At 42.3% G+C, this 27273-nt stretch overlaps 1 protein-coding gene and 1 long non-coding RNA gene across 3 annotated transcripts in view; both read right to left on the reverse strand.

Moving 5' to 3' along the window:
- Positions 1-493: 493 nt before the first annotated feature.
- On the reverse strand, positions 494-6265 carry LOC118883132. The gene is made up of 2 exons (XR_005016926.1): positions 5346-6265; positions 494-2703 (listed from the first exon to the last, which is right to left on the reverse strand). It is a non-coding gene; the product is annotated as an uncharacterized LOC118883132 (long non-coding RNA).
- A 2637-nt stretch (positions 6266-8902) lies between these two features.
- The window catches only part of WDR11 (WD repeat domain 11), a 55968-nt gene continuing 37597 nt past the window's right edge, over positions 8903-27273 (reverse strand). The window contains exons 16-29 of one of the 2 annotated variants that reach the window (XM_036828635.1): positions 26925-27072; positions 22826-22932; positions 22282-22396; positions 21730-21901; positions 17659-17767; positions 16671-16733; positions 15476-15541; positions 14503-14680; positions 13780-13875; positions 13097-13262; positions 12483-12580; positions 11894-12039; positions 11042-11121; positions 8903-9845 (exon numbers count right to left, since the gene is read on the reverse strand). In XM_036828635.1, the coding sequence (XP_036684530.1) occupies positions 9688-9845; positions 11042-11121; positions 11894-12039; positions 12483-12580; positions 13097-13262; positions 13780-13875; positions 14503-14680; positions 15476-15541; positions 16671-16733; positions 17659-17767; positions 21730-21901; positions 22282-22396; positions 22826-22932; positions 26925-27072 (1702 nt within the window). In that variant the 3' untranslated portion in view covers positions 8903-9687. Of the gene's footprint in view, positions 9846-11041; positions 11122-11893; positions 12080-12482; positions 12581-13096; positions 13263-13779; positions 13876-14502; positions 14681-15475; positions 15542-16670; positions 16734-17658; positions 17768-21729; positions 21902-22281; positions 22397-22825; positions 22933-26924; positions 27073-27273 lie in introns of those variants that run through there. The other variant, XM_036828636.1, reaches the window with a different exon arrangement.

Genomic DNA, 27273 nt, shown 5'->3' on the forward strand with positions numbered 1-27273 from the left:
TAGATGCTCTCCAGGCAGATGAGACAGGAAAGGCGTCCCGGACAGCAAGGGCAAAGCTGTAACGATGTCACGTGATCAGAAACCACAAGCGTTTCGGGTTGATTGCATCGTGGGGTGCAAAGAGCAGATGCTGAGCGAGAAGCGGGGCCTGGGCCTGGGTGATGGAGGGCCTTTCACGCCATTTAAAAGTGAACTTGAGCCTAGGGGGATCAGTGACAGTTACACTGATTTATGGGGAAAACTGGAGGGGCAAAGTGGTTTTTTAAAACCACTTTCTCTTTTTGAAAGAGAAAGCTCCAGTAGCAGAGAAGGAAGGGAGGGACATCTTCATTGTTGTAGCTCAACAAACCACAATCAGCTGAAAGCAAGCAGAATACAGGGAGAACCTGTGATCAAACAGGTTTGGGAACCTTGAATACCATGTCCTTTGCTTGGAGGGACACAACTTGTATCTGACATATTAAAAGCCCTGAGAAGTTCTGCAGTACAGAAATTTGTTTAACTATATTTATTTTGGCAGTTCGCAAACTTATTTGACTATGATGTTTAAAAAATATTTACTAATATTTTGCAGGACATTACAGTTCTGAGGAACACATATTGGGATAAACTGACTAAAGGTATTCTTGGTTCCAGAAGCCTGGAAAGTTAAAACCACAGAGAATCCCCAACTCTGGAATCTTCCCCAAGCCAGAATCATGGGTCTGGATGGCTTTGACTACCAAGTGGGACTTCCCTGGGCTGTGGGTTCTGGAATTGCTGTTGTCCCTGGTTCTGCCTGATCAGCAGAGGGCAGTGGAAAGAAATGCCAGCAAAGCATCAGGAGCGCTGCTGAAAAGAGGCAGTCGGGAACAGAAAGCAGGGAGCCTGGTTATGTCAGTCTGGTTGACAATGAAATTTCTAGGTCCAGAAGTGCAACTGAAAACCGTTCCTTTCTTTTTGGAAAAGTGGGTTCTTCCCTGACAAAGCAGATTCAGTAAAACAAATGCAGGCTGAAGGCCTCCTCCAGCCCAGCCACAAAAGAATGGGGGAATGGAGTCAGAATTCTTACTGTTCTGGGTGAAGAAGGGGGACGTCAGCCCTACAACTTGAAGTCCCTGAGGAATTCCGTGTCCTCCTTTTTGCTCAGTGCAGGTGTCTTAGTTTGCCAGGACTGTCGTAACAAATGACCACAAACTTGGTGGCTTGAAACAACAGAAATTTGTTCTCTTGAGGTTCTGGAAGCCAGATGTCTGAAATCAGTGTTGGTAAGGCCATGCTTTTTCTTCAGGTTCCAGGGAAGAATCCTCCCTTCTGCTTCCCAGCTTCTGTGCTTCCAGAGAGCCTCAGCGTCCATGGTTGGCAGCTACGTCACTCCGATCCCCTGTCTTCACATGGCCCTCTTCCCTCTGTGTGTCCTCTCCTCTTCCTAGAAAGACACCGTCATTGTTTGATGATTTCATCTCAAGGTCTTGACTAATTATATCTGCAAAGACCCTATTTTCAAATAAGGTCACATTCGGAGCTTCCAGGTGGACATGAATTTCGGGGGGACAACATTCAAGCCCCTACAGGGAGGCCAGCAACTCCCAGCAGCCTCCAGCAGGTGTTCCAGCGCCCTCACCCTTGGCAGAGGCTGACGTGTGTGTCCGTGGGGCTCTTTCTGGGTGGATTTGGGTTTGATCATGGCCTGAAGGTCTGGGAGCTCAGAGGCTGGGCTGCAGCCCTGAAACTCACCAGGCATCACTGTTACTCTGTGAAAAGCCAGAGCCCCTCACCCCTCAGAAAGCAATCCCATGCATATTCCTAGTCCAGCAGGCTGAGGCATGAATGGCTGGAATCTTGGGGGAACTTAGTTTGGCCCAAAAACTTGAGTGGGCAGGGTCCAGTAGCAATGGAACTTGAATGTTTTCCTTTGTCTTTTTGCTCTTTTAATCTGCCGCTGTGTCCTTGACGTTGTGAGCTGGTTCTGTTTCTATAAGTGGTTGGAGACTCCATAATTCACCTTGGGGATGGACTCTCTTTGTTGCTGGACAAAGTGGGTCCAGGGGTCCTGGAGAGCATTGCAAGGATACTGTTCCTTCACCAGGCCCTGAGGATTGGAAGCAGATAAGGGGAGAGGGTCCCCACCATTGGCAGCTACAAATTTACACAGGGTCCCCGGAGAGGAGAAGGCAATGCGATCACAACCCTCTCACTGGGGTTCAGAGCTAGAAGAGCCTAAATGTGGGCAGGAAATGAGAACAGGGCGCCTGAGAGGCCATGAATCAGAAGGATGGGGCACAGCACCCCTTCCCTTCTTCCCCAGGGGCCAATTGTGCAGCTCCGGGCCAGACCCAGCGAAGGAGGGCCCTTTGAAGTCCCCCTCCCTCCTCCCTCGCCTGCTTCTCGGACTCCAAGGCCGCTCCAACACGTCCTGGTAGGAAGCTGTTGCAGGGGTCAGGGCTGAGGGGCGCTGCAAGCCTGACCGAGTGATGAGACATCTCTCTGGCTGTGGACGTGGCCCAGCAGTAACTGCCCCAGTGAAGCGGGGGAGGGGCTACAGGGCTGCGGGGAGGCGAGAAGGCGCTGAGGGCGGAACCGGATCTGAAGGCTGGGACCGTGGCTCTCATCACCGACAAGTGCGTGTTATGGGGGAACCCTTACTCCCTGCCCCCCAGCTTCCTCCACCCCCTCCGGTAGAGAGTGGATACTGGCTTTTCCGGACAGGTTGCCTCTTAGTATCTACAGATTTCAGAAAAGAAAAAACAATGAACATCATTTTCCTCTCTCAAAAGTGCTTCTTTCTGTATTCATCAACTACAGCAGAGGATGTTGTTAGACTGACACTCCAGTTAGTAAGTTTTCAGAGAATTGCATTTAAATAAGACATCATGTGCATTCGCTAAAGGAAATGAGATATGATGAGAAAAAGATGCGTGAGGAGGCTTGTCCTGCCACACGTGCCAGGGAAAAATGGAAACTTGTGGAATGTGATTACCCAACACTTGTCGGTAACCCTTCTAGAACACTGGAGAATGTAGGGGCTGCCCGAGGGCGCAGTCAGGTGGGAAGGCCTAAGGCGCAGGCCTGGTACCAGGCTGGTCTCGGAAGGCTGCCAGAGCCCTCCAGAGGCCCTGCCTGTACGAGTGGATCAGGGTGGCCCTTCCGATGGTGAGGTGACATTTGAGCAGAGGTCTCAGGGAGGGAAGAGCGAGGCCCGTGAACAGCAGGGGAAGAGAGCTCCGGGCAAAGGGCACGGCAAGTGCAAAGGTGCTGAAGCGGACGGATTGGCATGTTCAAGGTCAGAGACGTGGACAGAGGCAAGTGGGCAGGGCTAGATCATGCAGGGCCTTCCTTATAGACAGGCGTGGTAAAGGGCTGGCTTCTACTCCAAGTGCGATGGGAGCCGCTGGAGAGAGGTGGCCAGGGCAGCATGTGATGAGAATCTTGTATCTAAAGCATCACTCTGGCTGCTCTGTGAATGGACAGCAGGACTAACAGTGGAAGTGGGGGTACGGCTAAGCTGCTCTTCCCACCTCCAGGCCTGGACCTCCCTTTCAGGGGTAGTGGGCTGGGCCCGCCACGGTGGTCCGACAGACCTGCAGCCTCACTGCCCAGCAGGTCAGAAGCTCCTGCCTCTTCCTTCTCACCCACCGTCAGCGATGCGGCTCTGGGAACGCAGCTCCCCTGCTACCTGTAGCCGCTGATGGGAGCCGCTGGCCGGTTCTCTGGTGAGCAGAGAGCACAGGACCGGGCCCCACGGGGGCCTCCATGGGCGCCCGAGCAGCTGGTCCACACGCTCCTGCCACCCAGCCCCAGGGGACGTATCCAACATTGCTGAAAAATGGAACCATTTGCTGGTGTTGGTTCTAGGTCTGTTTTCACGGCCACACCTTTCTTTGCGCTTTTCATCTGCCTGGACCGGCTGGGCTCATTCCTGCCCATCCTTCAGGGCCACGCTGACACCGCCTCCCCAGGAGGCCCCAGGGAGTCGCCTGCTCCCTGGCCTTTCTGAACCCCACGGCACCTGCTGTGCGCCTTTCCTGGTCTGTCTTCCACTGTTCGCCGTGTGTCCTTTCACGGCCACTCCCGGGAGATTCTGTTCAGTCCTTCCTCTGTCGGGGGTGAACGTCCCCTCGTGCCCAGGGCTGCTCTTCACTTCTCTACTCCATCCCAGCCTCACCCAGTTGTAGGGAAGTGCCTCCCACGGAAGGTGGTGGCTCAGTCCACGCTCGGAGCTTGGTGGTTCCCACGGGTAAGGACAGGGCAGGGGGTGGGGAGGCAGCAGAGGGCTGGGGTGGGGGAAGGTGATGTGAGTCTCAGGCAGCAGGAGACCTGCTGCGTATGGGGGAGACGGTCAGGGAGGAACTGCTGGAAGTGGACGGAGCAGGTGTCTGGAGATGCCCCATGGAGACAAGGTGGTCCACCCTGGCACCAGATCAAGTTCTTTCTACTCAGAACAAGTTCTCCACGATGCCAGAGTGGGCGACGGACGCTAGGGGTGCCGAGAGTCACTTTCTGTCTTCCTTTTCTCTCCCTTCCTCCCGGCCTTGTTCTAATCCCAGCTCCTGCTGGTCTGTGTCTCACAAGCAAGACTCCCCGTCCTCAACGAAAGCTGACAATCTCACCCATCTTCCCACGAGCAGCGACGCAGACAGAACACACACGTTCCTGAATAACTTCGAAGGACTTGGGCATCCTCTAGACTGATGAGCCCTCCCACCTGTCATCTGTCATCTTTCTCTCAACCACCCTGGGAGGCAGGCAATATCATCCCCCTCTTACAAAGGAGGCTCAGGTGGCGGCTTGCCCAAGGTCAGGCAGCTAGATGGCAGGGACATGCCACCCCGAGGCCACGCTTTCCTCTTTGTTCCACACCTTGGGCACTGGTGTTCAGAACCACTGCTGAGCAGGTTTGCAAAAGCAAAAAGCAAAACCCAAGGCTTGGCTGACAGTTACCCTGCTAGCCAGTGTGGCTCCCGCAGACCCTCTGCAACGTGCAGTGGCATTGCCAAGAGCACAAACTTAAATCAGATTCTTAAGATCCCTTGAATTAACTAATGCTAGACTCTTGCTAGAACACTATCCTCTAGGACAGCTTTCCAGCTGCTTCACGGGACACGGTCTATTCTTCTTGTCCTACTCTTGACAGATATTAGCAACTTCAGACATGCAAGGGCCTGTCGTTCAATTACATTCCCGATGCGCACTCGAGACCACTGGGAAGTGAACTTAATCCACAGAACTAAATTTTGTTGTTGGACAGATGGTTCTTAAGAAAACGATCCGAATCATTTCCCCCCAAATCAGCCTTTAAGAAATCTCGTTTCTCAGGCCTTCCTCCTTCCCTCCCTCCCTCCCACAATGTATCTGTGCCAACTTACGGTTTGCCAGTTTCCTCCTCAGTTGAGCTTTTCCATTTGATTATGCTGCAGGCTTATCCATCCTCCCCTTTTGATAACCGTTCCACTTCCTGGCTCATCCATATGGGATTACACGAAGCCCGAGTCATCAGTTGCTGAGACTTCCCCCACCCAGGGTTTCTGTCCAGAAACATCTGTACCCTGTGAACTCACGTCAGCAACAGTTAACACCTACCACGGGCTTAGGGTGTAACGATTTTTCATCTTCCACCCTGCCTGAAGCATGAAAGCTCTAGACGGTAGAATGTCAAAATATTGGAATAAAATGAGGTCTTATTATAGCAGAACACGTTAGGAGGTGTCTGGAGTAAGACTGAGATTTGCTTAAAATTGCTGATAATGAAACAGCTCTTAGATATAAATTTTCTATCATCTGCTGATGTCATCTATCATCGACTGATGACGTATATATACCATCTATTTATCTCAGAACTGTCAGAAATAAGACTAAGGTCAGCCCAGGTGATACATGTTGTACGTAGTTTCCTAGACCCACTGCCATGGGAATTGGGGCCCATAAAGGAGCCGGATGCGATAACACTTATAACAACATCTTTCTAAAAAGAGGTAAGTTCTAGTGTACCTAGTCAGAGAAGGATCACTGATCTGTACCCAGAAAGACAACTGGACATCTGAAATTTCATCTCAAGTTGGCATTATGGACCTAGAGTAGGAGTGGGTAAACTTTTTCCTGTAAAGGGCCAGACAGTAAATATTTTAGGTTTTTTAGGACATAGAGTATCTGTTGCAAATACTCAAATCTGTTGAATGCTACGGACACTGAACAAATGGTCACGGTTGTTCCAGTAAAACTTTGTTTACAAAACAGGCAGGTCTGCAGGCCGCACTCTGCAGCCCTTCGTCTCGAGGAAGCCACGGAACGGGGGCCCCTTCCCGTGCAGCCTACCCGCCCACCCCCACCCCCCGCCAGCCCGCACTGCTGCCCCACACCAGCCCACCCGACTTCAGTTTCAAGAAGACAGTCAACGCGAGAGAAAACTGACCCAAGCAACGTTTTTAAGGCAGTGACTGAGGAATATCTTTTTATCTGATCTTAAAGTCTTAACTAATTTGTTCAATCTTTCTGAAGCAGTACATCACAGGGTTTTTAACAGCTTTCTTGCCTAACTGCACTTGGCTTTGCTAAAAATAAATATGGAAGATGGAAAAGCTAGATATCAACCCAAATCACCTACGGAACCTAGAATGTCTTTCCTTCTCTTGTACTTTGGACAGTTACTTTCACCTTGACTAAGTCATATTTCTCAATGTCACTGAAAAAAATAAGGAGGGTCGGTGGTGTTTAGTTGGCCTTTTTAGGTTTGAGAGCCAAATGCTGAGGCAAAATGCCTGCAGGGACTCATCTGAGAGCCGCAGTCACTGAAAATCTGAGTGGGAGAGAAGTGGGGCCTTCATGGCATTATTCTGCGTGGGCCTGGCATGGCTGATGGAGCAAACACATGCAAGGAGCCTTTAAGGACAAGAAAGGCAAGCGGGGCAATCTGCCCATCTGAGTGCCCTTTGGGCCTGCCCAGCTAATTGGATTCCAGCAGTTCTCAGGAGAACTGCATTCCTAAAGCCCAGCTCCTTCGCTTTTCTTCTTTTAAAACACCAGCACCTTCAAGTATAACCAATTAAAAATCCCTTTACATTTTAATTGAGAGACTTCTTTCATTCACAAGTTGCTTTGAGTCAGTCAAATCAGTTACAAGATGGGAGCAGAAGCTTTTGTTCTTCTAAAATAGATCCCAAAGAAATAGAGCCCTACTGGCTCAGAGAATATTCTAACTTGTCTGTCATTTCTGCCTTGCAGAATTCTTTTATTCTAGCATGACTACAAGTTTGTACCTGAACACTTTACTTCAATCATGAAGTGCTGCCAAGGAGAATGAAATACTGTGGGTGATCCCGAGCTGAGGATTCACTGAAACCTAATACTGTCTTCATGCAAGATGAAATCTCCAGGCAATAAATAGTCGAGAGAGGACCTGTTTTCATATCGAGGTGAGGTCTATTCTGTAGAGAATTTCTGATTAGTTGCATCTGGGAGGGACATGAAGCTTGTACTGATGCTGCTCTGATATCTATTTTAGAAGAACAAAAGGTTCTGCTCCCACCTTCAAAGCGATGGAAATAACTAAAGCACAAGTGCGGGCAGGCCGAGAGCATGCCACCACCCGCAGAACAATTAGTAACCGAACAGGAAAAAGGTAACAGTGAGCGACAGGAAATGGCTCTGCGAGAGCAGCCAGAGGAGTGGTCTCACACGGGGCTTCCCTTGCGCAGAAGCCCCTGCCCACCAGACCAGGTTTCTCCCCTCCACCCAGGCTTCCTTCATTGCCAAGGGAAGGGCCAAGGGCCTGACAAGCACACCTGTGGGGATTTGCACAGGGAGACACCTGCTGACCTGAAGTCACGGTCACTCTCCTTCCCAATTCCCGCTGCTTGTGTCACCCTAGGAAGCCTCCTTTGCTAATGCATTGATAACACAATGTGCTTAAAGACCTTCCGTGAAAAGGGAAGCTGAGGTTCAGAAAGACTGACTGTGAATGTGATTCACCTACCCTTGAATTCGAATGCTCACCAGAGGGGCGTGGAGCACAGTTTCAGCTTTGAGCCCACAAGGACACGGGGGAAGGGAAGTCCGGGTTCTGTTCAGAACGGGACTTTGAGTTGTATCTTGACACAGACTGGCTGCCATCCTGACCAGCCGGTCTGTAACATGTTCCAGGCTCTCGGGCCTCTCTGCTCAGCAGCTGCTGCTGAGCTGCGCCTGGTCCTCTCCTCCATTCCCACAATCAGGCAACAGCTCACTGCCTATTTGCCGGCCTCCAATTCAAAGCACATTTAATTTTCAAGATGCCCTATGCTGGAATTTCTTCTTTTTTCTCTCTGCTTACTAAGGCCAGCATTCTTTTATCCTTTAGCTAGTTGACGGTTGAATTAATAAAGTCTATCCTGACAATCATTTAACTAATAAACAATATGAAGAGAGCTGGGTTTGCCCATGGCCTTCAAAAATTCTATGTAACCTACCTAGGCAAAGAAAGGGCAAGAAGGTTAGCCAATCACAGGACCAATGAATGGGTCCTGGGTTTCTTCTAGGACATTTAGCCAAAACACTGGCCTGGGAACAAGCATTCCAGGGACAGGCTCTTCCTCTCCATGGATCTCAGTTCCTTGTCTGATGGGGCAGACTGGTTGATATCTAAGGGTAGAGACTACGATTTTATCTAAAAACACCTCCTGGTGGGTGTTACGATACGTGCCACCGTGGACGTCCAGGAGGAGAAGACAGGAAGGCCATTTCCTCACCTCTGAGAGCCACAAGCCGAGCCCTGCCCACCCAGGAACTCAGAGGCAGCTCTATGCTGCGGGCCTGAGTTCCCGCAGCCCAGGTTCTCTGGATTCAGCAAAGCGGCTTGGATGCTGGAGGGCCGGCAGCTCGACCGACTCCTGAGGCGCCAGCCCAGCACCCAGCCTGGTGCACAGCAGCTCAGAGAACACAAAGGCCTGGCTGGGATGAAGTCCCTTTTTATTTATCATTTCTGTAAATTATACACATTTAAATTTTTAGCAATAATTTATGACAGTCACATCTCATATAGTTCAGTCACTGGAAGAAAACAAAGACTATTAAAGAACAGCGCCTTCAGAGGGGGGGGTACTGTAACGCATCCCAGGAGTTAAAATCCAAATACACAAGATTCCACACACTGGACAAAATATAAAGCGGACAATTTCTCTATGCGCCTATGAACCTGCAATTACAAAACTTAGCAACTGCCTAAATCAGGAAATCAACAGTTCTGTTTTCAAGGTTAAGAAAACCAGGAATGCTATGGTAAGTCACCTTTACTGTTTAAATGTTTCTGCTCTGTTTGTACCTGGAATGACTGTATATAAACACAGGCAAAGCACAGATTTCAGAACAGGTCTCACAAACTCCTTTTACTATAGATTTAAATCTAGTCAATGAGAAAAGCAATTCAGCTGCTTGGATCTTAACTTTAAAAAAAATTAAAAGTGTTTCCAGGGACTCTTAAAACTGTCTCCAAAGTATAAAATGTTATACTTTCAAATTCTGAAGCGCTCCCACCTTCCTCTGAGAGAAACACAGGTCCTAGAACCCGCTCCTGACAGTGTGAATGTTCACACGCTGCTGTGCACAGGTAGTGAAACGGCCCACGAGGACCCCGGCAGGGACGGTGTCCGCATGAGCCTGGGCTGTGGCCGTCCACAGCCAGACCAAGGCCCCGGCCGACTGCTCGCGAGGCCGGGTGCCCCGGTACATGCTGACCTGTCACTCTTCAGTCACTTCTTGCTTGGGGGACTCCAGCTCATTCAATAAATCTTTGCCAGCTGCTCCAGCTTTTGAAGCAAAAAAAACCGCTCCCTGTTTAAAACCAAGGTTCTTCAAACTTCGGGCATAATCCGCATATATAGCAGAGATGAGTTTCTGTAAACCACAGTTAAGGAAAAGAAGGGCAAAAAGGGCTCCACCAGCTTCCCACAGGCCAGAAACAATGACCAGCTCTGCCGGAGTGTCCACGGGAGGGCAGCACGGGAGAAGCACAGGTACCTCTTCCCTGGGGGAGGGCAACTCCTGGCTGGGGAGGCGATGTTTCAATGTGTAATGTCCCTGCACTTGCACCAGCTGAGCCCAGAGCTTGTCCTTCTACAAGACCCAACTAACATCCTCCCGGATTCTCCAAGGTCTAAATGCACTTAACGACTGGAGAAAGAAGGATGACAGAAGTGAAACTCACATGCATACCCTCATGCCGTCTGAAAGTCGGAGAGGCTGTGGTTTAAGGGGCAGATGAGCTTCACTGAGCGGTTCTATTTACAAAGCCTGCCCCAAGGCAAGAGCTCCAGATAGCTGGGTGTTGGGATTTTAGACAGCCCTGTTCCACTGTGTTCTGATATCCAAAATGGCTCCTTCAAACTAGAGCCAACTTCCCCAGTGCCTAGATATATGACACTGAGTTGTTTAATTTTCTATAAAAAAATATACAGAAAATCAAAACCATGGCATGTAGAAATGAGGCCACAATGTAACAATTCAAGAAAAAGTGCCATGATATAACAACAAGGCCTCTGCAAACACAAGGACCTGAGAGTTGGATTCTCAAGCTCATTCTTTTCATAGAAACACATGTGACTCAAGTGACGTGTAGAAGAACTGAAATGCTCCTGGTCATACGTGGACCACAGTGACCTGCCTGCATGACACGTCTCTCTGAAGTGCTGCTGTGTCTTGTTCCATGTTAGACTGTCCCTATGGATAACAGCAAGTCTTTCTTTTTATTCTATTCCAGTATGCATTTATTCTAGTAGCAGCCTCCTATACCTTTCCTAAACTAGTCTTCCTCTGTCTTCTTTTTAAGTTCAAACAAAACATTACAAAATTCGGGCTCCCTCCCCTTTACAGCCCTTCCTGACGCTCCGTCTATCTCACAGCTGATGCCGGTGGTGCAACAACCTTCTTTCTGATTCTGTCTCTCTCGTTTCTCCCTCTTTCTTGGCTCTGGAGGGTCAGAATACAGATCTTTCTTGATAGACTAGTTCTTCCCCGGCAGCACAACTGAGAGAGATTCTAAAACCCGCTCACGGCATCCGCTCCTCCTCAGCACACATGTCCCGGCAAAGGATATCTCTGTCCTCGCTGACTTCAATCGCACTGTACTTGAGACAAGCTTCCACAAACAAGGCCGCTCTGTCGAAGTACCTCATGCTGCTCAACAGAACACGAGTTAGGTGCTATAATTTACGGTATCTGAGAGGAGAACGATCCCAGGGCGTGCTTCCATGTAAAGACTTGTACACACTCTCCCCAGAAGCCCAAGTGCCGCGTAAGTTGCACCAGCACCGTTCTCAGCCCTGGCTTAGAGGAAAGGAAGGGAGAATTCTCACGCCCCAACCCCCCGCTCTTTTTTATTAATACTTAAAAAAAGTTTGTGAAATCACTGAATTCCACAGAAATCTACAGAGATAGGACAAGGATTCACATACCCATTGCCCAGATTTAACAAGTAAGCTTTTGCAGTATCTGCCTCAACCTACCTCCCTTAGTTTTTAAATAAATAAAATGTCCTATAACAAGTGATGAGTATTAATTACCCTTCAAGGTTCTCAGAGGGGACACCTCCAACTCGCCACCCTTTCTTCACCCTTCCTACTGCCTTCTAGCCTTCATCTCAGTTGTTCTACTCAAAGATGAATTGTCCCCAATTCTCTGAAGACTTTTTTAATATTCTTTTTAAACAGGTACCTGTTAGGTGTGACTAGCATATTGGTAGGAAAATAACACAGTTCCTAGACCAAATGAAGAATTAATAAACATAGACTGTTCCATCCCTTTAGGTTTCTTTTTTAAATAAACCTAAAATGTATGCTCCTCCCTTCACTCCCGACACCGAGGACTACCATCGACCCGGCAGAGCCTCACGACAGCGTAAGGTGGTTAATCCCGGGTGGTCCTGACCAGCCGTGGACACTGGGTGTACCTGTGAAGCGTCTCAGCCACGCTGGAAAAGCAGCCCAGGGAGAGGAGGACCAGGAGGGCCTTTGACTTCTGGTTCACTTGAGGGGAGCAAAGGTGGTCAACCCACCGCTTTAAAACATCAGCGCACTCTTCTGAATTTAAACGGACCTGGGAGAGATGCCCACGTTAAAAACAAAGACATCCTGCACTATAGAAGGAAAAAAGAATTTAATTGAAATGGGATCTGTACCTATGAAACAAAGCTCGGCTCTGCTTTATTACACACCCCCTGATGCTGCAGCATCATGACCAGCAGTGACGGGGACACACACCTTCGGGACCGACAGGCCTGGCAACACCTCTGGGCTGTAGTCTGGGCTCACACCCCAGTAGGGAGAGGAGGCAGCTGCTTTCACTTAATTGCTACAAATGCAACCTCCAACTTGCAATAAGAAATGTAATTTATACTCAAAGAACAAGAGGATGAAAGTTGCAAGAAAATATTCGCAAAGCCGCTTTGCAGCCACAAAAATGCTTCTAAATCTTGAGTCAAACGTTCAAGACTGAACTTTCTATCCCAAATGTTCAAGGCACCTACTAGAATCACCTACTTTGGCAAGCCACGCTGCCCGGCTCCACTCGCCATAGGTCTGCAGGTAGCGGCAGGCATCTGCAGCTTTGTCTATCAGGCAGAGCAACTGAACACCCTCTGGAAGACAAAATAGCAGCTCTGCAAGTGACACTGGAGCTGTCTCTCTGACGAGTCACTAAAGGGTAAAATCACCATTTGACTTCATCTGCTCTTGGACATTTTATACCTACCTATTGGAGACATTACTGACTTAAATTTTAAAATAAAATATTAAAATAGGGCTTTACAATGTTACCACTCAAATGACCAGGGTTGGAAGTACAAACACAGTCCAGAAAACAAACAAGTAAAGCCTACCTCACTCACTGGTTTTCAGCATTTAGGGTGCCCAGGTTTATCCAATTTATGCCTATTGTCTTGGCAATTATTAATAGTGCCCCATTTACTCTTTAAAAAGCACTCTGGTCTAGATGATTAAATTATATGGTCATCTTATAAACTGCTAGCAATAATCTTTCTAGTTTTCTCCAGTGTATATAAAAAAGAAAGAAATACCCCTAATAACCAATTACTTTCCAGGAGTGGGTCTGATTTTCCAGAGTATTGACGAATATACCCAAAAACATGACTTACCTGCCAATTTCCCATTGGCAATCATATTAGTTGCCACGAGCTTAATGGTGCTCTGGGAGGGGCCTGACGAGGTGACAGTTGTGACCAAGCAGGCTTTCAGTGAATCACAGTAATAATGCTGGTTATCTGCGCTTGTTTCCAATAGCAACTGCACAGCTCTGTCTGTCTAATAAGAGAAACAGTTCTTCTAATTACGAGGCCATTTTCCTCCAACATAACCTTTTAAAATTCATAATTTGGAACACTGAAGTTTTCAGCTTAAAGAGGACTTTTCTCAAAAATGTTCGTGAACACTTTGTTTACATATATACAAGTTGAACAAAAGTACAACACTGCTTCTTTAGGACAAATGTAAAACCACATTCTGGTTTATACAGGTGCTTATGTAAGCTTTGCGCCAGTCAATTCAAAGACACAGAAGCAAAACAAAACAAAACTAGTTAGGCCTCATGTGACATTATGGAAGCCAAAATTACAAGCTGGTTAACCATATACCTTTGCCTTCTCAGAATGTTTGTTGGTCTTATTTTGAAAGAAAGCATAAATTTATACTTATACTTTTATACTTTTAGGGAAACACTATAGTGTATGTGTGTGTGTGTGTGTGGTATAAGTAATGCTGTAAATTACTAATCAACTAGGAACTCCCTGAAACATGAAAAGAGTTATAAAAATTGACATACTTGACCCAAGAGAAGTAGCTGGTCTGTACATTTCCTGGTATGATCATAAGTTGACCGTTTCACCTCCTGGAGATTAACCCTTTCCAGCTGAAATTTCTAGAAATTTCAGAAATTTTCAAAAAAAAAAAAAGAGAGAAAATTGAGGCTGGATTTTAAAACTTTTGAATTATTTAAATTATACTTAAAGTCATTCTAGTAAACATTACTTTGACTTCTGAGGTTATTAATCAGCTTCATAGAAATCTAACAATTTAATAAGAATCTAAGAAGAAAAAATGTTGAAATGTATTATAATCTGTATGCAAGTTTGCCTGCTTACAGAAACTTGCACTTCAGTAGAGCTGGAAGAAAAATCCCTATGTGTAATTTAGTACTCTACTGGAGGTTAAAAAAATTATTAAGCTACCTTTATATATATAGAACAGCAAATTCAAACCAAGTAAATTAATTATTTGTTATTTATAGAAAATTAAAATGAACCAAGTTAAAAATTTTAAGACCAAAAAAAATTAGAAGACTGTTAATAATAAAATTTTAATGTCTATTAAAAAACTCTGTAAGCATTTATGAGCTTTTCAAGTACTGAGTCAATCCTTTTTTATGTGAATGTGCCAAGGGACTCATTTCTATTACGTGGACCTTTACTTAGTGCGAAAGTTTCCCAAGGTTAAGATACTTACAAAGACAGAGCTTTAAAGGTTTTTAACATATGAAACCTAATACCTGAAAATAGGCATTTTCACAGAGCACGTCGTAACATATATCTAGTGGGTTGTTCACTTTGTCCCGAGGAGCAGTTTCTTCGGCAGCTGGTGCGCTTGCTGCCTTTTCCTGGGACAAGCTGTGCAGGTAGTGAGCAGCAACAGTCCAGAAGTGCAGCTCCGATTCATCGCCGTAAAGCCTGGCAAGGGTGAGACCAAAGTTTCCAGTGAACTCACACAGCAGAGCGGGGCCTGGATGGGGGCTTCCCACAGTAGCTTCAAGTGCTGGGAGCATGGTGCTGGCACGTGAAAGACCACGTGCCGGGCTGGGTGGAAGAGGTGAAGCTGCAAGTCCTCCGGCCCTGTTACTGGGTCTCGAACAGCACAGGGCCCTGACTGCATGAGGCCCCTTCAGACCCAAATCCCCCCTTGTTCTGTGTTCAGAGGAACACCATGGTTCTGAAGCCTGGGCCATTATTTACCTGGTTTCCCATTAGCATATCTTTCAATCTGGACCAACTAAGGAAGAAGTTCCTCTGGAATAACTGACTAGATAAGGTGTGGAAATAATATGCTATTTATTCTCTGGGGAGTGGAGGGAAATGTCTTTTTTTATAAGGGACAACTCTACTGTACAGTAAGAATGTACAGGTTATTACTTCTCAATATAACTTATTGGTATATTTAATACCAATATTGGCATACCAATATATATAGGTATATTTATGCACTTTGTAGCTGATATTTTAAAAAGCTGTCTGTAGGAGGGAGTCTTTTCAATAGAGAAGGCCTAGATCTCATGTTTAAAATGTGGGGGTTTTTTTTTCCTATTTGTAGTACTACTTTCAAAATTAATTGTAAGCCAACTATAAAGGATGAACTGATATATTTTCTAAAATCCAGAAGAGTTTGGTCTTAACTAACAACCTTAATAAAAGAAATGAGTTAACCTGAAATTCCCTGTGTCTTACACAAAACACTTCAAACAGAGTTACCTTGAAACAAGCAGGCATCTCTGCAAGAGAGTAAATTCCGGATCGAGCAAGAGTTTCTTTATGTCACTGCGGACAGGAATCCAGACAAAGGCAAGACAACATTTTTGAATCCAACAATAAAGGAGATAAATCAGTATACTCTTAAAATGAAAAATCCTACCCAAAGGGTATGTTTAGAACTTCCAAAAGAAGTCACTTTGCTGTGACCCGGAAATTGCAAAAGCTTACAGGGCTTAGAGTGTATCTAGGTTTGGAGAAGCAGTACCCATCAACCACCACAGCTTAAGGCTCTAATTGTGATTTACCTTCTTGCTTCTTGAAGCAGTTCAACTCATGTTTTTAAAAATATGAACAGCTGTCTAACTATAGGAACAAGAATGTCATTGTTGATAAAATGATTTTGCTGATAATCATCAGGAACAGTATATACTTTAGAGACGATGCATTCAGAATTTATTCTTGAACGTATTCAAAAATTAAAATATTTAAGGAAGAAAGGCTAGTGCTTTTATAAATTGCTATTTCTAAAATAGCCAAATATAGAATATTTATAAATCAGGAAGAAGAGAAGATAGTCTTTAAATCTATTCTTTTCCATTTAAACATAAAGGTTAACCTTGCAAGAGAGAAAACAATAAAGTAATTATTTCGAATTTGACATCAATAAAATATTCTATTATCGTTAATTTATTAAATATTAAAATACATGTGGCAGAGTCTAGATTGCAAAAACATGCTATGTTTTACCAAGAACTCCTTGTGGACCCATATTTTTCTACTTCCTTTCCAATATTATTCCCAGTACATATTTTTAAATGCTCTTGGCTCTAGGGAGCATATTAATTTCTTAGCCAGAATAGTGCACACACAGCTCCTGACACAGAGAGCTCATTTTAGGAGAGGGAAACGGACACACAAGAATCACCCTGCGTACACCCTCTAACACGAGGCTTCGCAGGGGACTTGTGCTGGAGCCAGGCTGAGCTACAAGACATCCACCGCCCAGCAATCGGATCCTTACTTCCACAAGACAAAGGTTCTACAGGGAAACACACCTCTGTGAACAGAATGGTCTCTCCGTGGGCCACTAAATATTTTCTAAAACAAAGCTTATTTTAATTTTAAAAAGCCTAAATCATTATGTTTTTCTTTTTCATATTCTTATCTTCTAATAAAACATAGTTGGAGTGCTTACTTAGACAATGAGTTCAACTGCTCTTGAAGGAGATTCTTTATTTCTTCATTTTCTGGATAATCACTGTACCAAGAAAAGATTTTAAATGAGTTCATTTTCTCCTCACTTACAACGATTTATTTCTTCACCAGAAAAAAAGTTGTATTAATATAGAAATAACTTCTTTGTAGTCCTTGGTTAAAAACCTGGTTGTAGACCAAAATAGCAACAGTCTACTCAGGAACTACTCAATCATCTTTAATGTCCGCTTTTATGTTATTTAGTCAAAACCAAGAAATGAGTACAGAAAGTCTCCTTGGCTTTCAAGAAACCAGAAAATTTATCAGTGAGCTCTAAAAACTATCAGATTTAGATTCATGTTAATAAAGAACTTAGCAATGACTAAAGGAATCTGCTTGTTCTGCTCTGCAAAATGAGCATTCTTTTCTTTAAGTAGATACTTCTTGGAGAAAAGACACCTCATCATATTATTATCTTTTTAATTCCCCTAACCCATGCCTATCTGTGCATTCCACAGGGCATAAGTCCTGTAACACCTGTGGTAGGTTAACTAATAACCACTAATAATTTGAATATTTTTTTGCAATGAGGCAGACTGTAAAACATAAAATACCTCTGAAGTAGGCCCCTTCATGCTGCTTCTAAAAAGAATTAATCTTGTCCCCAAATTCCTCTTGGCCTCAACCGGCCCTCTTCACACTCAGTATGCCATGCCCCATGTTCAGACAGTAAGACTACCACAGAGCCACCTGAGAGCAGCATGTGTACTCACAGCTGTCCACAGGCTCACGCTTCCCCAAAGTCCCCAGAGGGGTGAAGACAAGAGGCAGATCAGTGATTCTTTTATTGTGTCTGCCATTACTGCCTCAGCTTGGTTTTAAGGTTCCAATCCCTATAAGCCCTGGAGACAGGCCACTGCTGATTTTCATGGGTGTCCTTCAATCTTAAATCAATTAGGAAAGGAAAACAAAAATGCAAAAAAACTTACACATGAGAAATGTCTAAAGAATACCGTCCATTCCAAGGCTGATGTAATAAGAAAGCTTTCAAGGCGAGGGCGGCCCTTGGAACAAGGAGATATGGGCACCACACAGGTTCTAGACAAAAAAAGTTTTTGCTTTTAATAAGTAAAATGTTATACTACTATAAAGCTTCAGCTATAGACAGTTTACAGAGAAGTCAGCAGAGAACGGTGTGTAAGTCTGGTGGCAACTCAGAGAGTATATTCAATGTAATCACCACTTACGACACAGGGGCTAAGAGCTGGGGAGAAAGTGAGATTGAAGAGTCTCTGACACCATAGTGACACTATTTAAAGTGCTTGGAAACAGCATCATACTAAATGTTATTAAAGTCTCATACTCTTGAATTCCTTTTAGATGCTGCTAAAAAGAATATTAAGATTGTTTTATGCCATTTTATGCCCCTGATAATTGGCAGTGGGCAAGAAGGATTCTCCAACTCAAAAACAGGGATTCCAATTTTCTACATTTGTCTGACCTCCCCCTTTTTGGGGGGCGGGGGAAGGTATCAGACAAATGTAAATAAAGGCCAGGTGGAAGAAGAAGACTACCTAAGCTATTCTAAGAAAACATATTTGAATCAATATATTATGATATTTCTACTTGTCATCAAGGAGAATTGAAGAAAATATATTAAATATTACATCACTGCCTATGACCTCAAATGATTTTATTTTTATCCAACATCAGTAAGTCCAAAATACATTTCTAATTCCTCAGAATAGGAATGTATCATATCAAACAGACTGATATTTTTCCAAGCTCAAATCAGCACATATCTGGCAGCAAACACAGACATCTTTTTCCTAACTCCATATTTACACTCTCACCAGTTTTTATTCTTTAACATTTATTGAGTGTTGTTCTGAGTTTAAAGTTCAATATGTGGAAATATGCACAATTTTATTGACCTTTCCCCATTATTATTTAAAAATTTTTCCCTTTCTGGCTGAGGTCACACCAATAGAGATTGGATAGGAATAATTTTTTTTTTTTTTTTTTTTTTTTTTTTAGTATTAGGAAAACTTTAAAAGAAAAATGTAATCTAAAATCTGGCTGCACTACATGTAAAAGAATGAAATTAGAATACTCCCTAACACCATACACAAAAATAAACTCAAAATGGATTAGAGACCTAAATATAAGACTGGACACTATAAAACTCTTAGAGGAAAACATAGGAAGAACACTCTTTGACATAAATCACAGCAAGATCTTTTTTGATCCACCTCCTAGAGTAATGGAAATAAAAACAAAAATAAACAAGTGGGACCTAATGAAACTTCAAAGCTTTTGCACAGCAAAGGAAACCATAAACAAGACGAAAAGACAACCCTCAGAATGGGAGAAAATATTTGCAAATGAATCAACGGACAAAGGATTAATCTCCAAAATATATAAACAGCTCATTCAGCTCAATATTAAAGAAACAAACACCCCAATCCAAAAATGGGCAGAAGACCTAAATAGACATTTCTCCAAAGAAGACATACAGACGGCCACGAAGCACATGAAAAGATGCTCAACATCACTAATTATTAGAGAAATGAAAATCAAAACTACAATGAGGTATCACCTCACTCCTGTTAGAATGGGCATCATCAGAAAATCTACAAACAACAAATGCTGGAGAGGGTGTGGAGAAAAGGGAACCCTCTTGCACTGTTGGTGGGAATGTAAATTGATACAGCCACTATGGAGAACAGTATGCAGGTTCCTTAAAAAACTAAAAATAGAATTACCATATGACCCAGCAATCCCACTACTGGGCATATACCCAGAGAAAACTGTAATTCAAAAAGACACATGCACCCCAATGTTCATTGCAGCACTATTTACAATAGCCAGGTCATGGAAGCAACCTAAATGCCCATCAACAGACGAATGGATAAAGAAGATGTGGTACATATATACAATGGAATATTACTCAGCCATAAAAAGGAACGAAATTGAGTCATTTGTTGAGACGTGGATGGGTCTAGAGACTGTCATACAGAGTGAAGTAAGTCAGAAAGAGAAAAACAAATATCGTATATTAATGCATGTATGTGGAACCTAGAAAAATGGTACAGATGAGCCAGTTTGCAGGGCAGAAGTTGAGACACAGATGTAGAGAATGGACATATGGACACCAAGGGGGGAAAACTGCGGTGGGGTGGGGATGGTGGTGTGCTGAATTGGGCGATTGGGATTGACATGTATACACTGATGTGTATAAAATTGATGCCTAATAAGAACCTGCAGTATAAAAAAACAAACAAAACAACTAATACTAAACTTTCATTGGGTTATTTGTATGGAAATATGTTAATATAAATGTTTCAGACATTACATGAAATTTCTAAAAATCTTATATTTGTATTTGTATGGAAATATGTATGGAAATATGTTAATATAAATGTTTCAGACATTACATGAAATTTCTAAAAATCTTATATGTTCTGGTATAATGTTATAAGTAATAATCCTAGTTATTACTTCAAAATGTATATCTCAGAAATAACTAATTTTCTTGTCAACTGCATTATTATGAACTTTCATCAAATCTTTAACCGTGGTCAAAATAAATAAATAAATAAATAAATAAAATCTGGCTGCAGGTCAGCTGTTCGGGTATGGTATTAAACATGTGCTAATGATGGGCTCTAATTCTGTAGTCAGTTTAATTTAAAAATAAGTACCCTGGCTATGGACATTTTTAGATACAAATTTTAAGTTAAAGGTTAAAGAAAAGCTTCTCAAACATTTAGATTATATTTGCACACTTCTTTGTCTAGAATTAGTAACTAAATTAAAAGAAAAATCATCCTTGAAATTCCCTCCATTTCCTTAATAACTTTATGTTTAAAATATTATCTATGCTTGTCCTTCCCTAGGAGGAAGTCCTGTTACTTCTGCAGAGCTGGCAAGTGTCTCAAGGACAGATATGGGAATGCAATGCTCAATTTCTGCCTCAGCAGATGGCAGACACGGTTACAGAATAAGAAGTGGTGGTTCCCAAATACAGTGGCAGGGTGGGGCAGTGACAAAAACAAGAGCACACCTAACATAAGGTAGCCCAGCGAGAAGTGGTGGTTCCCAAATACAGTGGCAGGGTGGGGCAGTGACAAAAACAAAAGCACACCTAACATAAGGTAGCCCAGCCAACATAAACAACAACTTGGTAGTGCCTCAAGCACAAACATAACATGAAGGGGCAGGTTTTCAAAACACTATTGCCTCTGAATGTGCCAAAGACTGACTCTACAAAGGTATAGACAATTCCCAGAGCTGACAGTTTCTAAGATGAAACTCAGTAAATGACTAAACAATTCTCTAATGAAATTTTTTACAGATCAGATAGCTTAGAGTGTACACCAAATATATGCTTGGAGAAAACTTAATGAAGGAAGTCTGATTTTCTAGTAGATTGATGGGTGCATTCACAAATTTCTCATCCTTTTTTTACAGTCACAGTTATTTTTGCTAAAATATTTTTCATTCTGGAAAAAAAAATCTCAAAGCATAAACCATACAAAACCATACAAAAAAGGGTAAGGTAGTGCAATCATCTAATTTTGTTTTGACTGGCCCTTTAACAAGTCGTAAGATGGGCATCAAAATTCATGATACTCAGCACACTTTCCAAAGTGATTTCTCCATGATGCATGGTTGAGAAAGATATAAGGCTCACTATTAAAAAGCCAGCAGCACCTTATCACTAGATTTATGTCCTCTGATGAGTTCTCCTAAAGTCTGCGGAAGCCATTTTTATAAATGTAAACATCTTTGATCTTTTGACAGAGCACTCAGAAAAGGGTCAAGGAAGGGGTGCTTGGTAAACCAGAGTCGGGGAATGATTGACGTCTGCAGTTACAAAGAGTCTAGCATCTCAGCAATAAAAACACTCAAGCTTTAAGTTAATATATAATATTTTCTTAAACTCAGATTCCTAGAAAGCAAGACTGAGATGAAACAGAAGCATCTCTCCCCAGAAGAGAGCAGCTGGTACAAAATAAAGACAGGTTTCCAAACATCCTTTCCCTAGAACTCCATACCGGTTAACTCCTGTTCATCCATCCTAAAACACGTGGACTTCATGGACATCTCCAGGACCCTGATACACCCATCATCTGAAGCCAGGATCACTTTATCTGATGTACACCAGTCCACGTCCAGTATCCGAAAGGTTACATTTCTTCCACTTCTTAAACTGCTCACCATCTGAACCTTCAAGAGTGAATCTGATTGTCACTTTCACAAAGAAAAGGAAGATGTTTATCATTCCGGATTAAACAGTCAAGGAAAGACAGCGCCTGTGGCAAAGGTCCAGTTTACGTTCAAAACTGAACAGTCTTTGGCAGTCTACCTTCCACATGCAGACTGCATTTTAAAGGTCCCAAAGATAGTGATAACATTAAAAATCTGTTGGGCTATCACCTTTAAAACAGAAATACTGTGAAAGAAAAATTTTAAAGGAAGAAAACTTTTAATCAGCTTGACAAACCCATTACATAGTTTTCATTTCTAAATCAGAAGGAAGAAAAAAATACATAGTTCCTGTGGCCAGCGGCTTCATTTGCAGTGTACCCACGTGGAGCTGGGCCTACCTCTTTAGTATCCCATACTTCAGCTCCATCATTGTACATTGCTATTAATTTTTGGTTTCCTTTACCAGGGGCAAAACGAATCTTCCTCACCCAACTTCGGTGTGTAGGTATTCCTCTGAGGACAAACAAACAAAAACCAAAACACCAATATGAAGTAGAGTAATATCTCATCATCAAGAGATATGTCCAATGTCTCTTTCTATTTCTGTTTTTGACAAGGTCTAGTGACGTGACAGGAGAATCTCTGCTTTCTGGGACAGGGGCCACATATAACAGAAAGTGTCTGCTCTTTAACAATGGCTGGAATAGTGTCCCAGGACTTATGCATGAGCCACCTGCAGATAAGGGTCTTCTATGAATGTTCCAGAGTTTGGCTCAAGGCCCTTCCTCCCAAGTGCAGTGACAAGAGACCCAAGGGTCCAAGCTCCACATGACCATATTTGGTGACCCTGCTTATTACCAAGTCACAAGCCTCCAGTGGAACCATACCAAGAGATTTTTTTTTTTTAAACCAAATAACACGATTGCATTTTTTGATTCATACCTGGATACTCTGCCTTTCAAATCCCAAAAATTTAAATTTCCATCCATATCTCCAAGAACTAATGTATCACCTTTCCAAGCGATGCAGGTAATACTACCCATACTTCCCTAGGAAACAACAGCCACAAATACACATCAATTTCACCATTTATAAGCAGTCATAACAGAGAAATATTTTTATTTAATAACTGTGATAAAATAATAAAGCTATTTTAATAAAACATAATTATAAATGGTTTTGCTTTAGTAAGAACGTCATCAAACACTAACAGAGTTCAGACACTACAAGAGCTACCTAGCATTTCGATTTCAACTAAGAAGAAACAGGAGATTTCAATTCGATAGACACTGTTATCTGAACTAGATTTATAGAAAAGGGATGTCTTTTGAGGAAGAACTACTTCAGAGAAAAGAAAATTAAAAGAAGAAAAAAAGAGAAGGAAAGGACACCCTTTCAAGAGAGTTCTTGTCTCCAAGCTATCCCTCACTGCAAAAGGATAAATAAATCTATTCTGGGGGAAACTTAAAGCTGTTTCACAGCTAATTGTTCAGCAATTTTTCTATTGAAAGAGAGGATCCATCACTATGTAGTACACCTGAAACTAACATAATATTGTATGCCAACTATATTTCAATTAAAAAAAAAGAAAGAAAAAGGAGATCCAGAGCTTCACTGATACCTTCTGGAATAAGGAAGGTGAAGAGATACTGTGTATTAAAGGCATCTGCACAATTTGAATTCACAGAAGGCTCTGCAGAGAAGTTACATAGGGAAACACAAATAAAAGAATGAAACACTACTGTAATAAATCAAAGTGGGGAGAAAGGAGCTTCAAGATCTAACACATGCACAGAGGTAATGTGATGGAGAGCCGAGGAGCCTGGGCTCTGGGGTCAGCTGCCTGGGCTTGAATCCAAGCTTTATCATGTAATTTGCTGTGTGATCTGGGGCATGTTTACTTAATTTTTCTGTGTCTAGAATTTATCATCAATAAAGTAAGGTAAGCACACAGAACTTGAGGAGTTCCTATTAGTGTTAATAAATTTCTACAGGTAAAGATTTTATGACAATGCCTGCCACAGAGTAAACAGTCAATACATGTTAGCTATTAAATAATATTATTGCTCAATTACTTTTCTACTTATTCTCTACTTATATTAAAAGAAATCTTGTTTCTTAATTTATAGAACAATATAAAAATTCACGTGTTTAGTTCTCATGGCATCGATAGTAAGTAGGAAAGTTCCAAGGGTTTGCCAAATTGGCTATTAATAGACTTGCACACACACCAAATACTGCATACATCATAGTGTTAGTCAAGAAGCAAAAGAAAAAATTGGATTAAAAGCGAGTATTTTAATGAATTCAATTAATAAAAAACTTAGAAAGCTATGTTAAAAAGAATTCTGTATAGTATAAAGATCTTATTTCTATTCTCCTGACCATATTAACAGAATGTTTAAGAATTTGCCTTTAAATTTACTTTTTCAGTCTTAAATTTTTTTTTACATTTTATAATCTTATTTTCTAACTTCTAAAAATTAGAATATTAAAGTTTAAATTTGCCCAGAAATCAGTGTTACCAGCTTAGAATTACAAGTGATGTATTAATACAACTGCACAATTAAACAACCCAGACCTTTCCACCTAAGAGCTTGTTGATGGGATATAAGCCATATGGAAAGCCTAAGGTGCTTTCAGAGGATGTGGCACAAACTCGCTTTGTGGCTCCAAATAATCCCAAGAGAACCAGTGTAAGATTTAAAACTCTATGATAGAGTATTATTAGTTGACATTGATATATTGCCTACATGTAAACTATGATGTTCAGAAGATGAGAAGTAAGGCTGGCAGCAAAGCAAAGATGTTCATTCTCTCCTGCTGTTCTGATTTTCTGAATAAAGGCAGTCAGTCAACTATAAACTCTCCATGAGAACATAATTTAAAATATGTCAAGCTTTCTTCTTCTTTTCCATTTTTTTTTTTTTCCTTTTTTTTTTCCCCCATTTTTATATACTGTATAGTTCTGGGGCCAAAACTCAGGGGAAGTTTCAACTCAAAACAAATGTTTAATACTTTACATTTGGGAGGAGGGTAAGATAAATATTGGATTAAAATAAACAAACAAAACCTCTGCCTAAATTCTACATATTAGTCATTGAAAAATGTTTTGATTACTGCAAATAAAAATAATGAACCAAAACCAATTTCTCATGTTTTATATACTAGATGCTTAATTCTCTTTCCCTAAAAATAATCTGCTCTAAAATATGCACTAATTTCACTAATAAGGCTGGTCATTCCTTGAGGAAGCTGCTTCTAGCTGCGGAATAAAATAATCTGGCAGGCAGAATAGAGACTTGCTATATCCTGACTTCAGATCTCCATAAAACAGTGTAGAATCTTAAAAGCTGTGTGGTGCAATAATCCTGAAAGAAGCAGTTACAAAAAGGAAAATTCATGTGTCTAATGTTCAAAAATTTTAAACTTTTTTTTAGGGTGGGGGGAACTAGAATCTCAAAAATTATTGGATTATTTCTATTCTAATCTCAAATGCGACGTGATTAGAAAACAGAGAGACTGAGCTATTTGCAAGTGCCACTATCGGAGTTCAGATGGGTCCTTCTCTGGAGTCTAGAGGAGGAGCTCTGAATATTACTAAGAAAGCAAACTGATTTTCCAGAGGACAGTTCATTACACTGCAACTCTTATGTCCACACCCTTTAACTGCAGCTTTTCTTGCTACACACTTAAAGTTACTGCTCCTACTTATAACTACCAAATATCAATTTTTCACATTTGCATTATTTTCACACTAGTGAAAACTTTTGGCAATATTAGAGAGTTTCAAATAGACATTACTAAGTCTCAGATATGACTTGTTCTATATAACAGTAAAAATATAATTACAGTTTGAAAAAGCACTTTCACATGCTAGTTTCAATTTTTATTAATGAAGGTTTTTTGGATGCCCTCAATTCTTCTAAAGTTGTTAATAAGGAAGATGTGGTAGCCAGCACCTAAGAGGCCCACCCCCCTACCTGATTCTGCCTTTGGTATTCACGTCCTTTGGTAGTCACCTCCCACAATGAACAGTGACCCAACAGCATACTGTGAAAATGTGACTTCTGAAAACGAGGTCCTAAAAGACACTGCAGCTTTCTTTGGCTCTCTCTTTGATCACTCGCTCTGGAGGAAGCTAGCTGCCATGTCTGAGGACACTCAGGCAGCCCTACGGAGAGGTTCATGTAAGGAAGAACCAAGGCCTCTCATCACGGCCAGCATTAATAGCCATGTGAGTGAGCCATGTGGGAAGGGGATCCCCTGCCCCAGCCAACATCCTCACTGCAACCTCATGAGACTCTGAACCATCTGTAAAATATGGGGGCTGGCATTCGACTACAACATTCCATTTTTAGATGGCAATTTTAAATAAATATATATATATTTTAAAAACCATCTCATCCTCCACTTAACGGTTATAGTATTATACGTTAACAAAAACATTTTCTTCATCCATCCATTAAAAACAACCTGTGAGATACACGTTGACACAAATTATTAACTACAAAACCTTGGTTAGAGAACTCCACAAGCCCACAGGAGGATATATATGTTAGTAAATATTAATGAATATTTTTATACCTACAACCTGATTACTATTACCCAAAAATAATACTAGATTTTAGTCAAATCCTTCAGGGTAATGCTTGAAATGGAAAGAAGAGAAACTAGAGTCAGACAGACAGACCCGGGTTTAAGATGCTGCTCTGCCATGTCACTAGGCTGGGCAACCTGGGGAAAGTTACTCACTCTCCCTCAGTCTTGTCATAGATAAAATGTAAATAATTCCTCATGGATTATTATAGTGATAAAAATGAGTAGCACATGGTTAAGCACTTAATCGAAACAGTTATAATGCTATTCTCTAGCAGTATGGAACAAGTTTAATCAGTGATAATAGCTCCTTAGTAAAGTTTAGTTACATTACACTTTTCTGAGATAGTTTTCAAACTCAACTATGGCTTCACTGGATATAGAACCAATAAGGACTTTGATAAGAAATCTTAATGAAGATTTAATCACAGGTTGGACTCACGTCTGGTGGAATCCGAGCACTATCTTTCACTGAGTTTCCTTCAACAGTGAGATGATAAACTTGGCCATCACTATCGGTAAACACAAAATGCTCCCGGGCAGAGATGTTCTGACTGAGTTCAGATTTACTCTCAGCCTCCTGCAACAAGCTTTGGGATAGAGGAAAATAAGATAAAGATATTTCTTTTCCCTAGAGTGACATAATTAATTAACTCGCCCCAAATACAGATGCATTAACAGGAGGTCAAAACCATTTTTAAAAAAAGAAAGGCTGAAACTAATCTTTGCCTAGCAATAATAGGAAAACACAAATTACTCCTAACGCCACGAGTGAACGTTTACCTTGCACA

Source organism: Balaenoptera musculus, chromosome 16, assembly GCF_009873245.2.
Source record: "Balaenoptera musculus isolate JJ_BM4_2016_0621 chromosome 16, mBalMus1.pri.v3, whole genome shotgun sequence".
Lineage (NCBI taxonomy): Eukaryota > Metazoa > Chordata > Mammalia > Artiodactyla > Balaenopteridae > Balaenoptera > Balaenoptera musculus.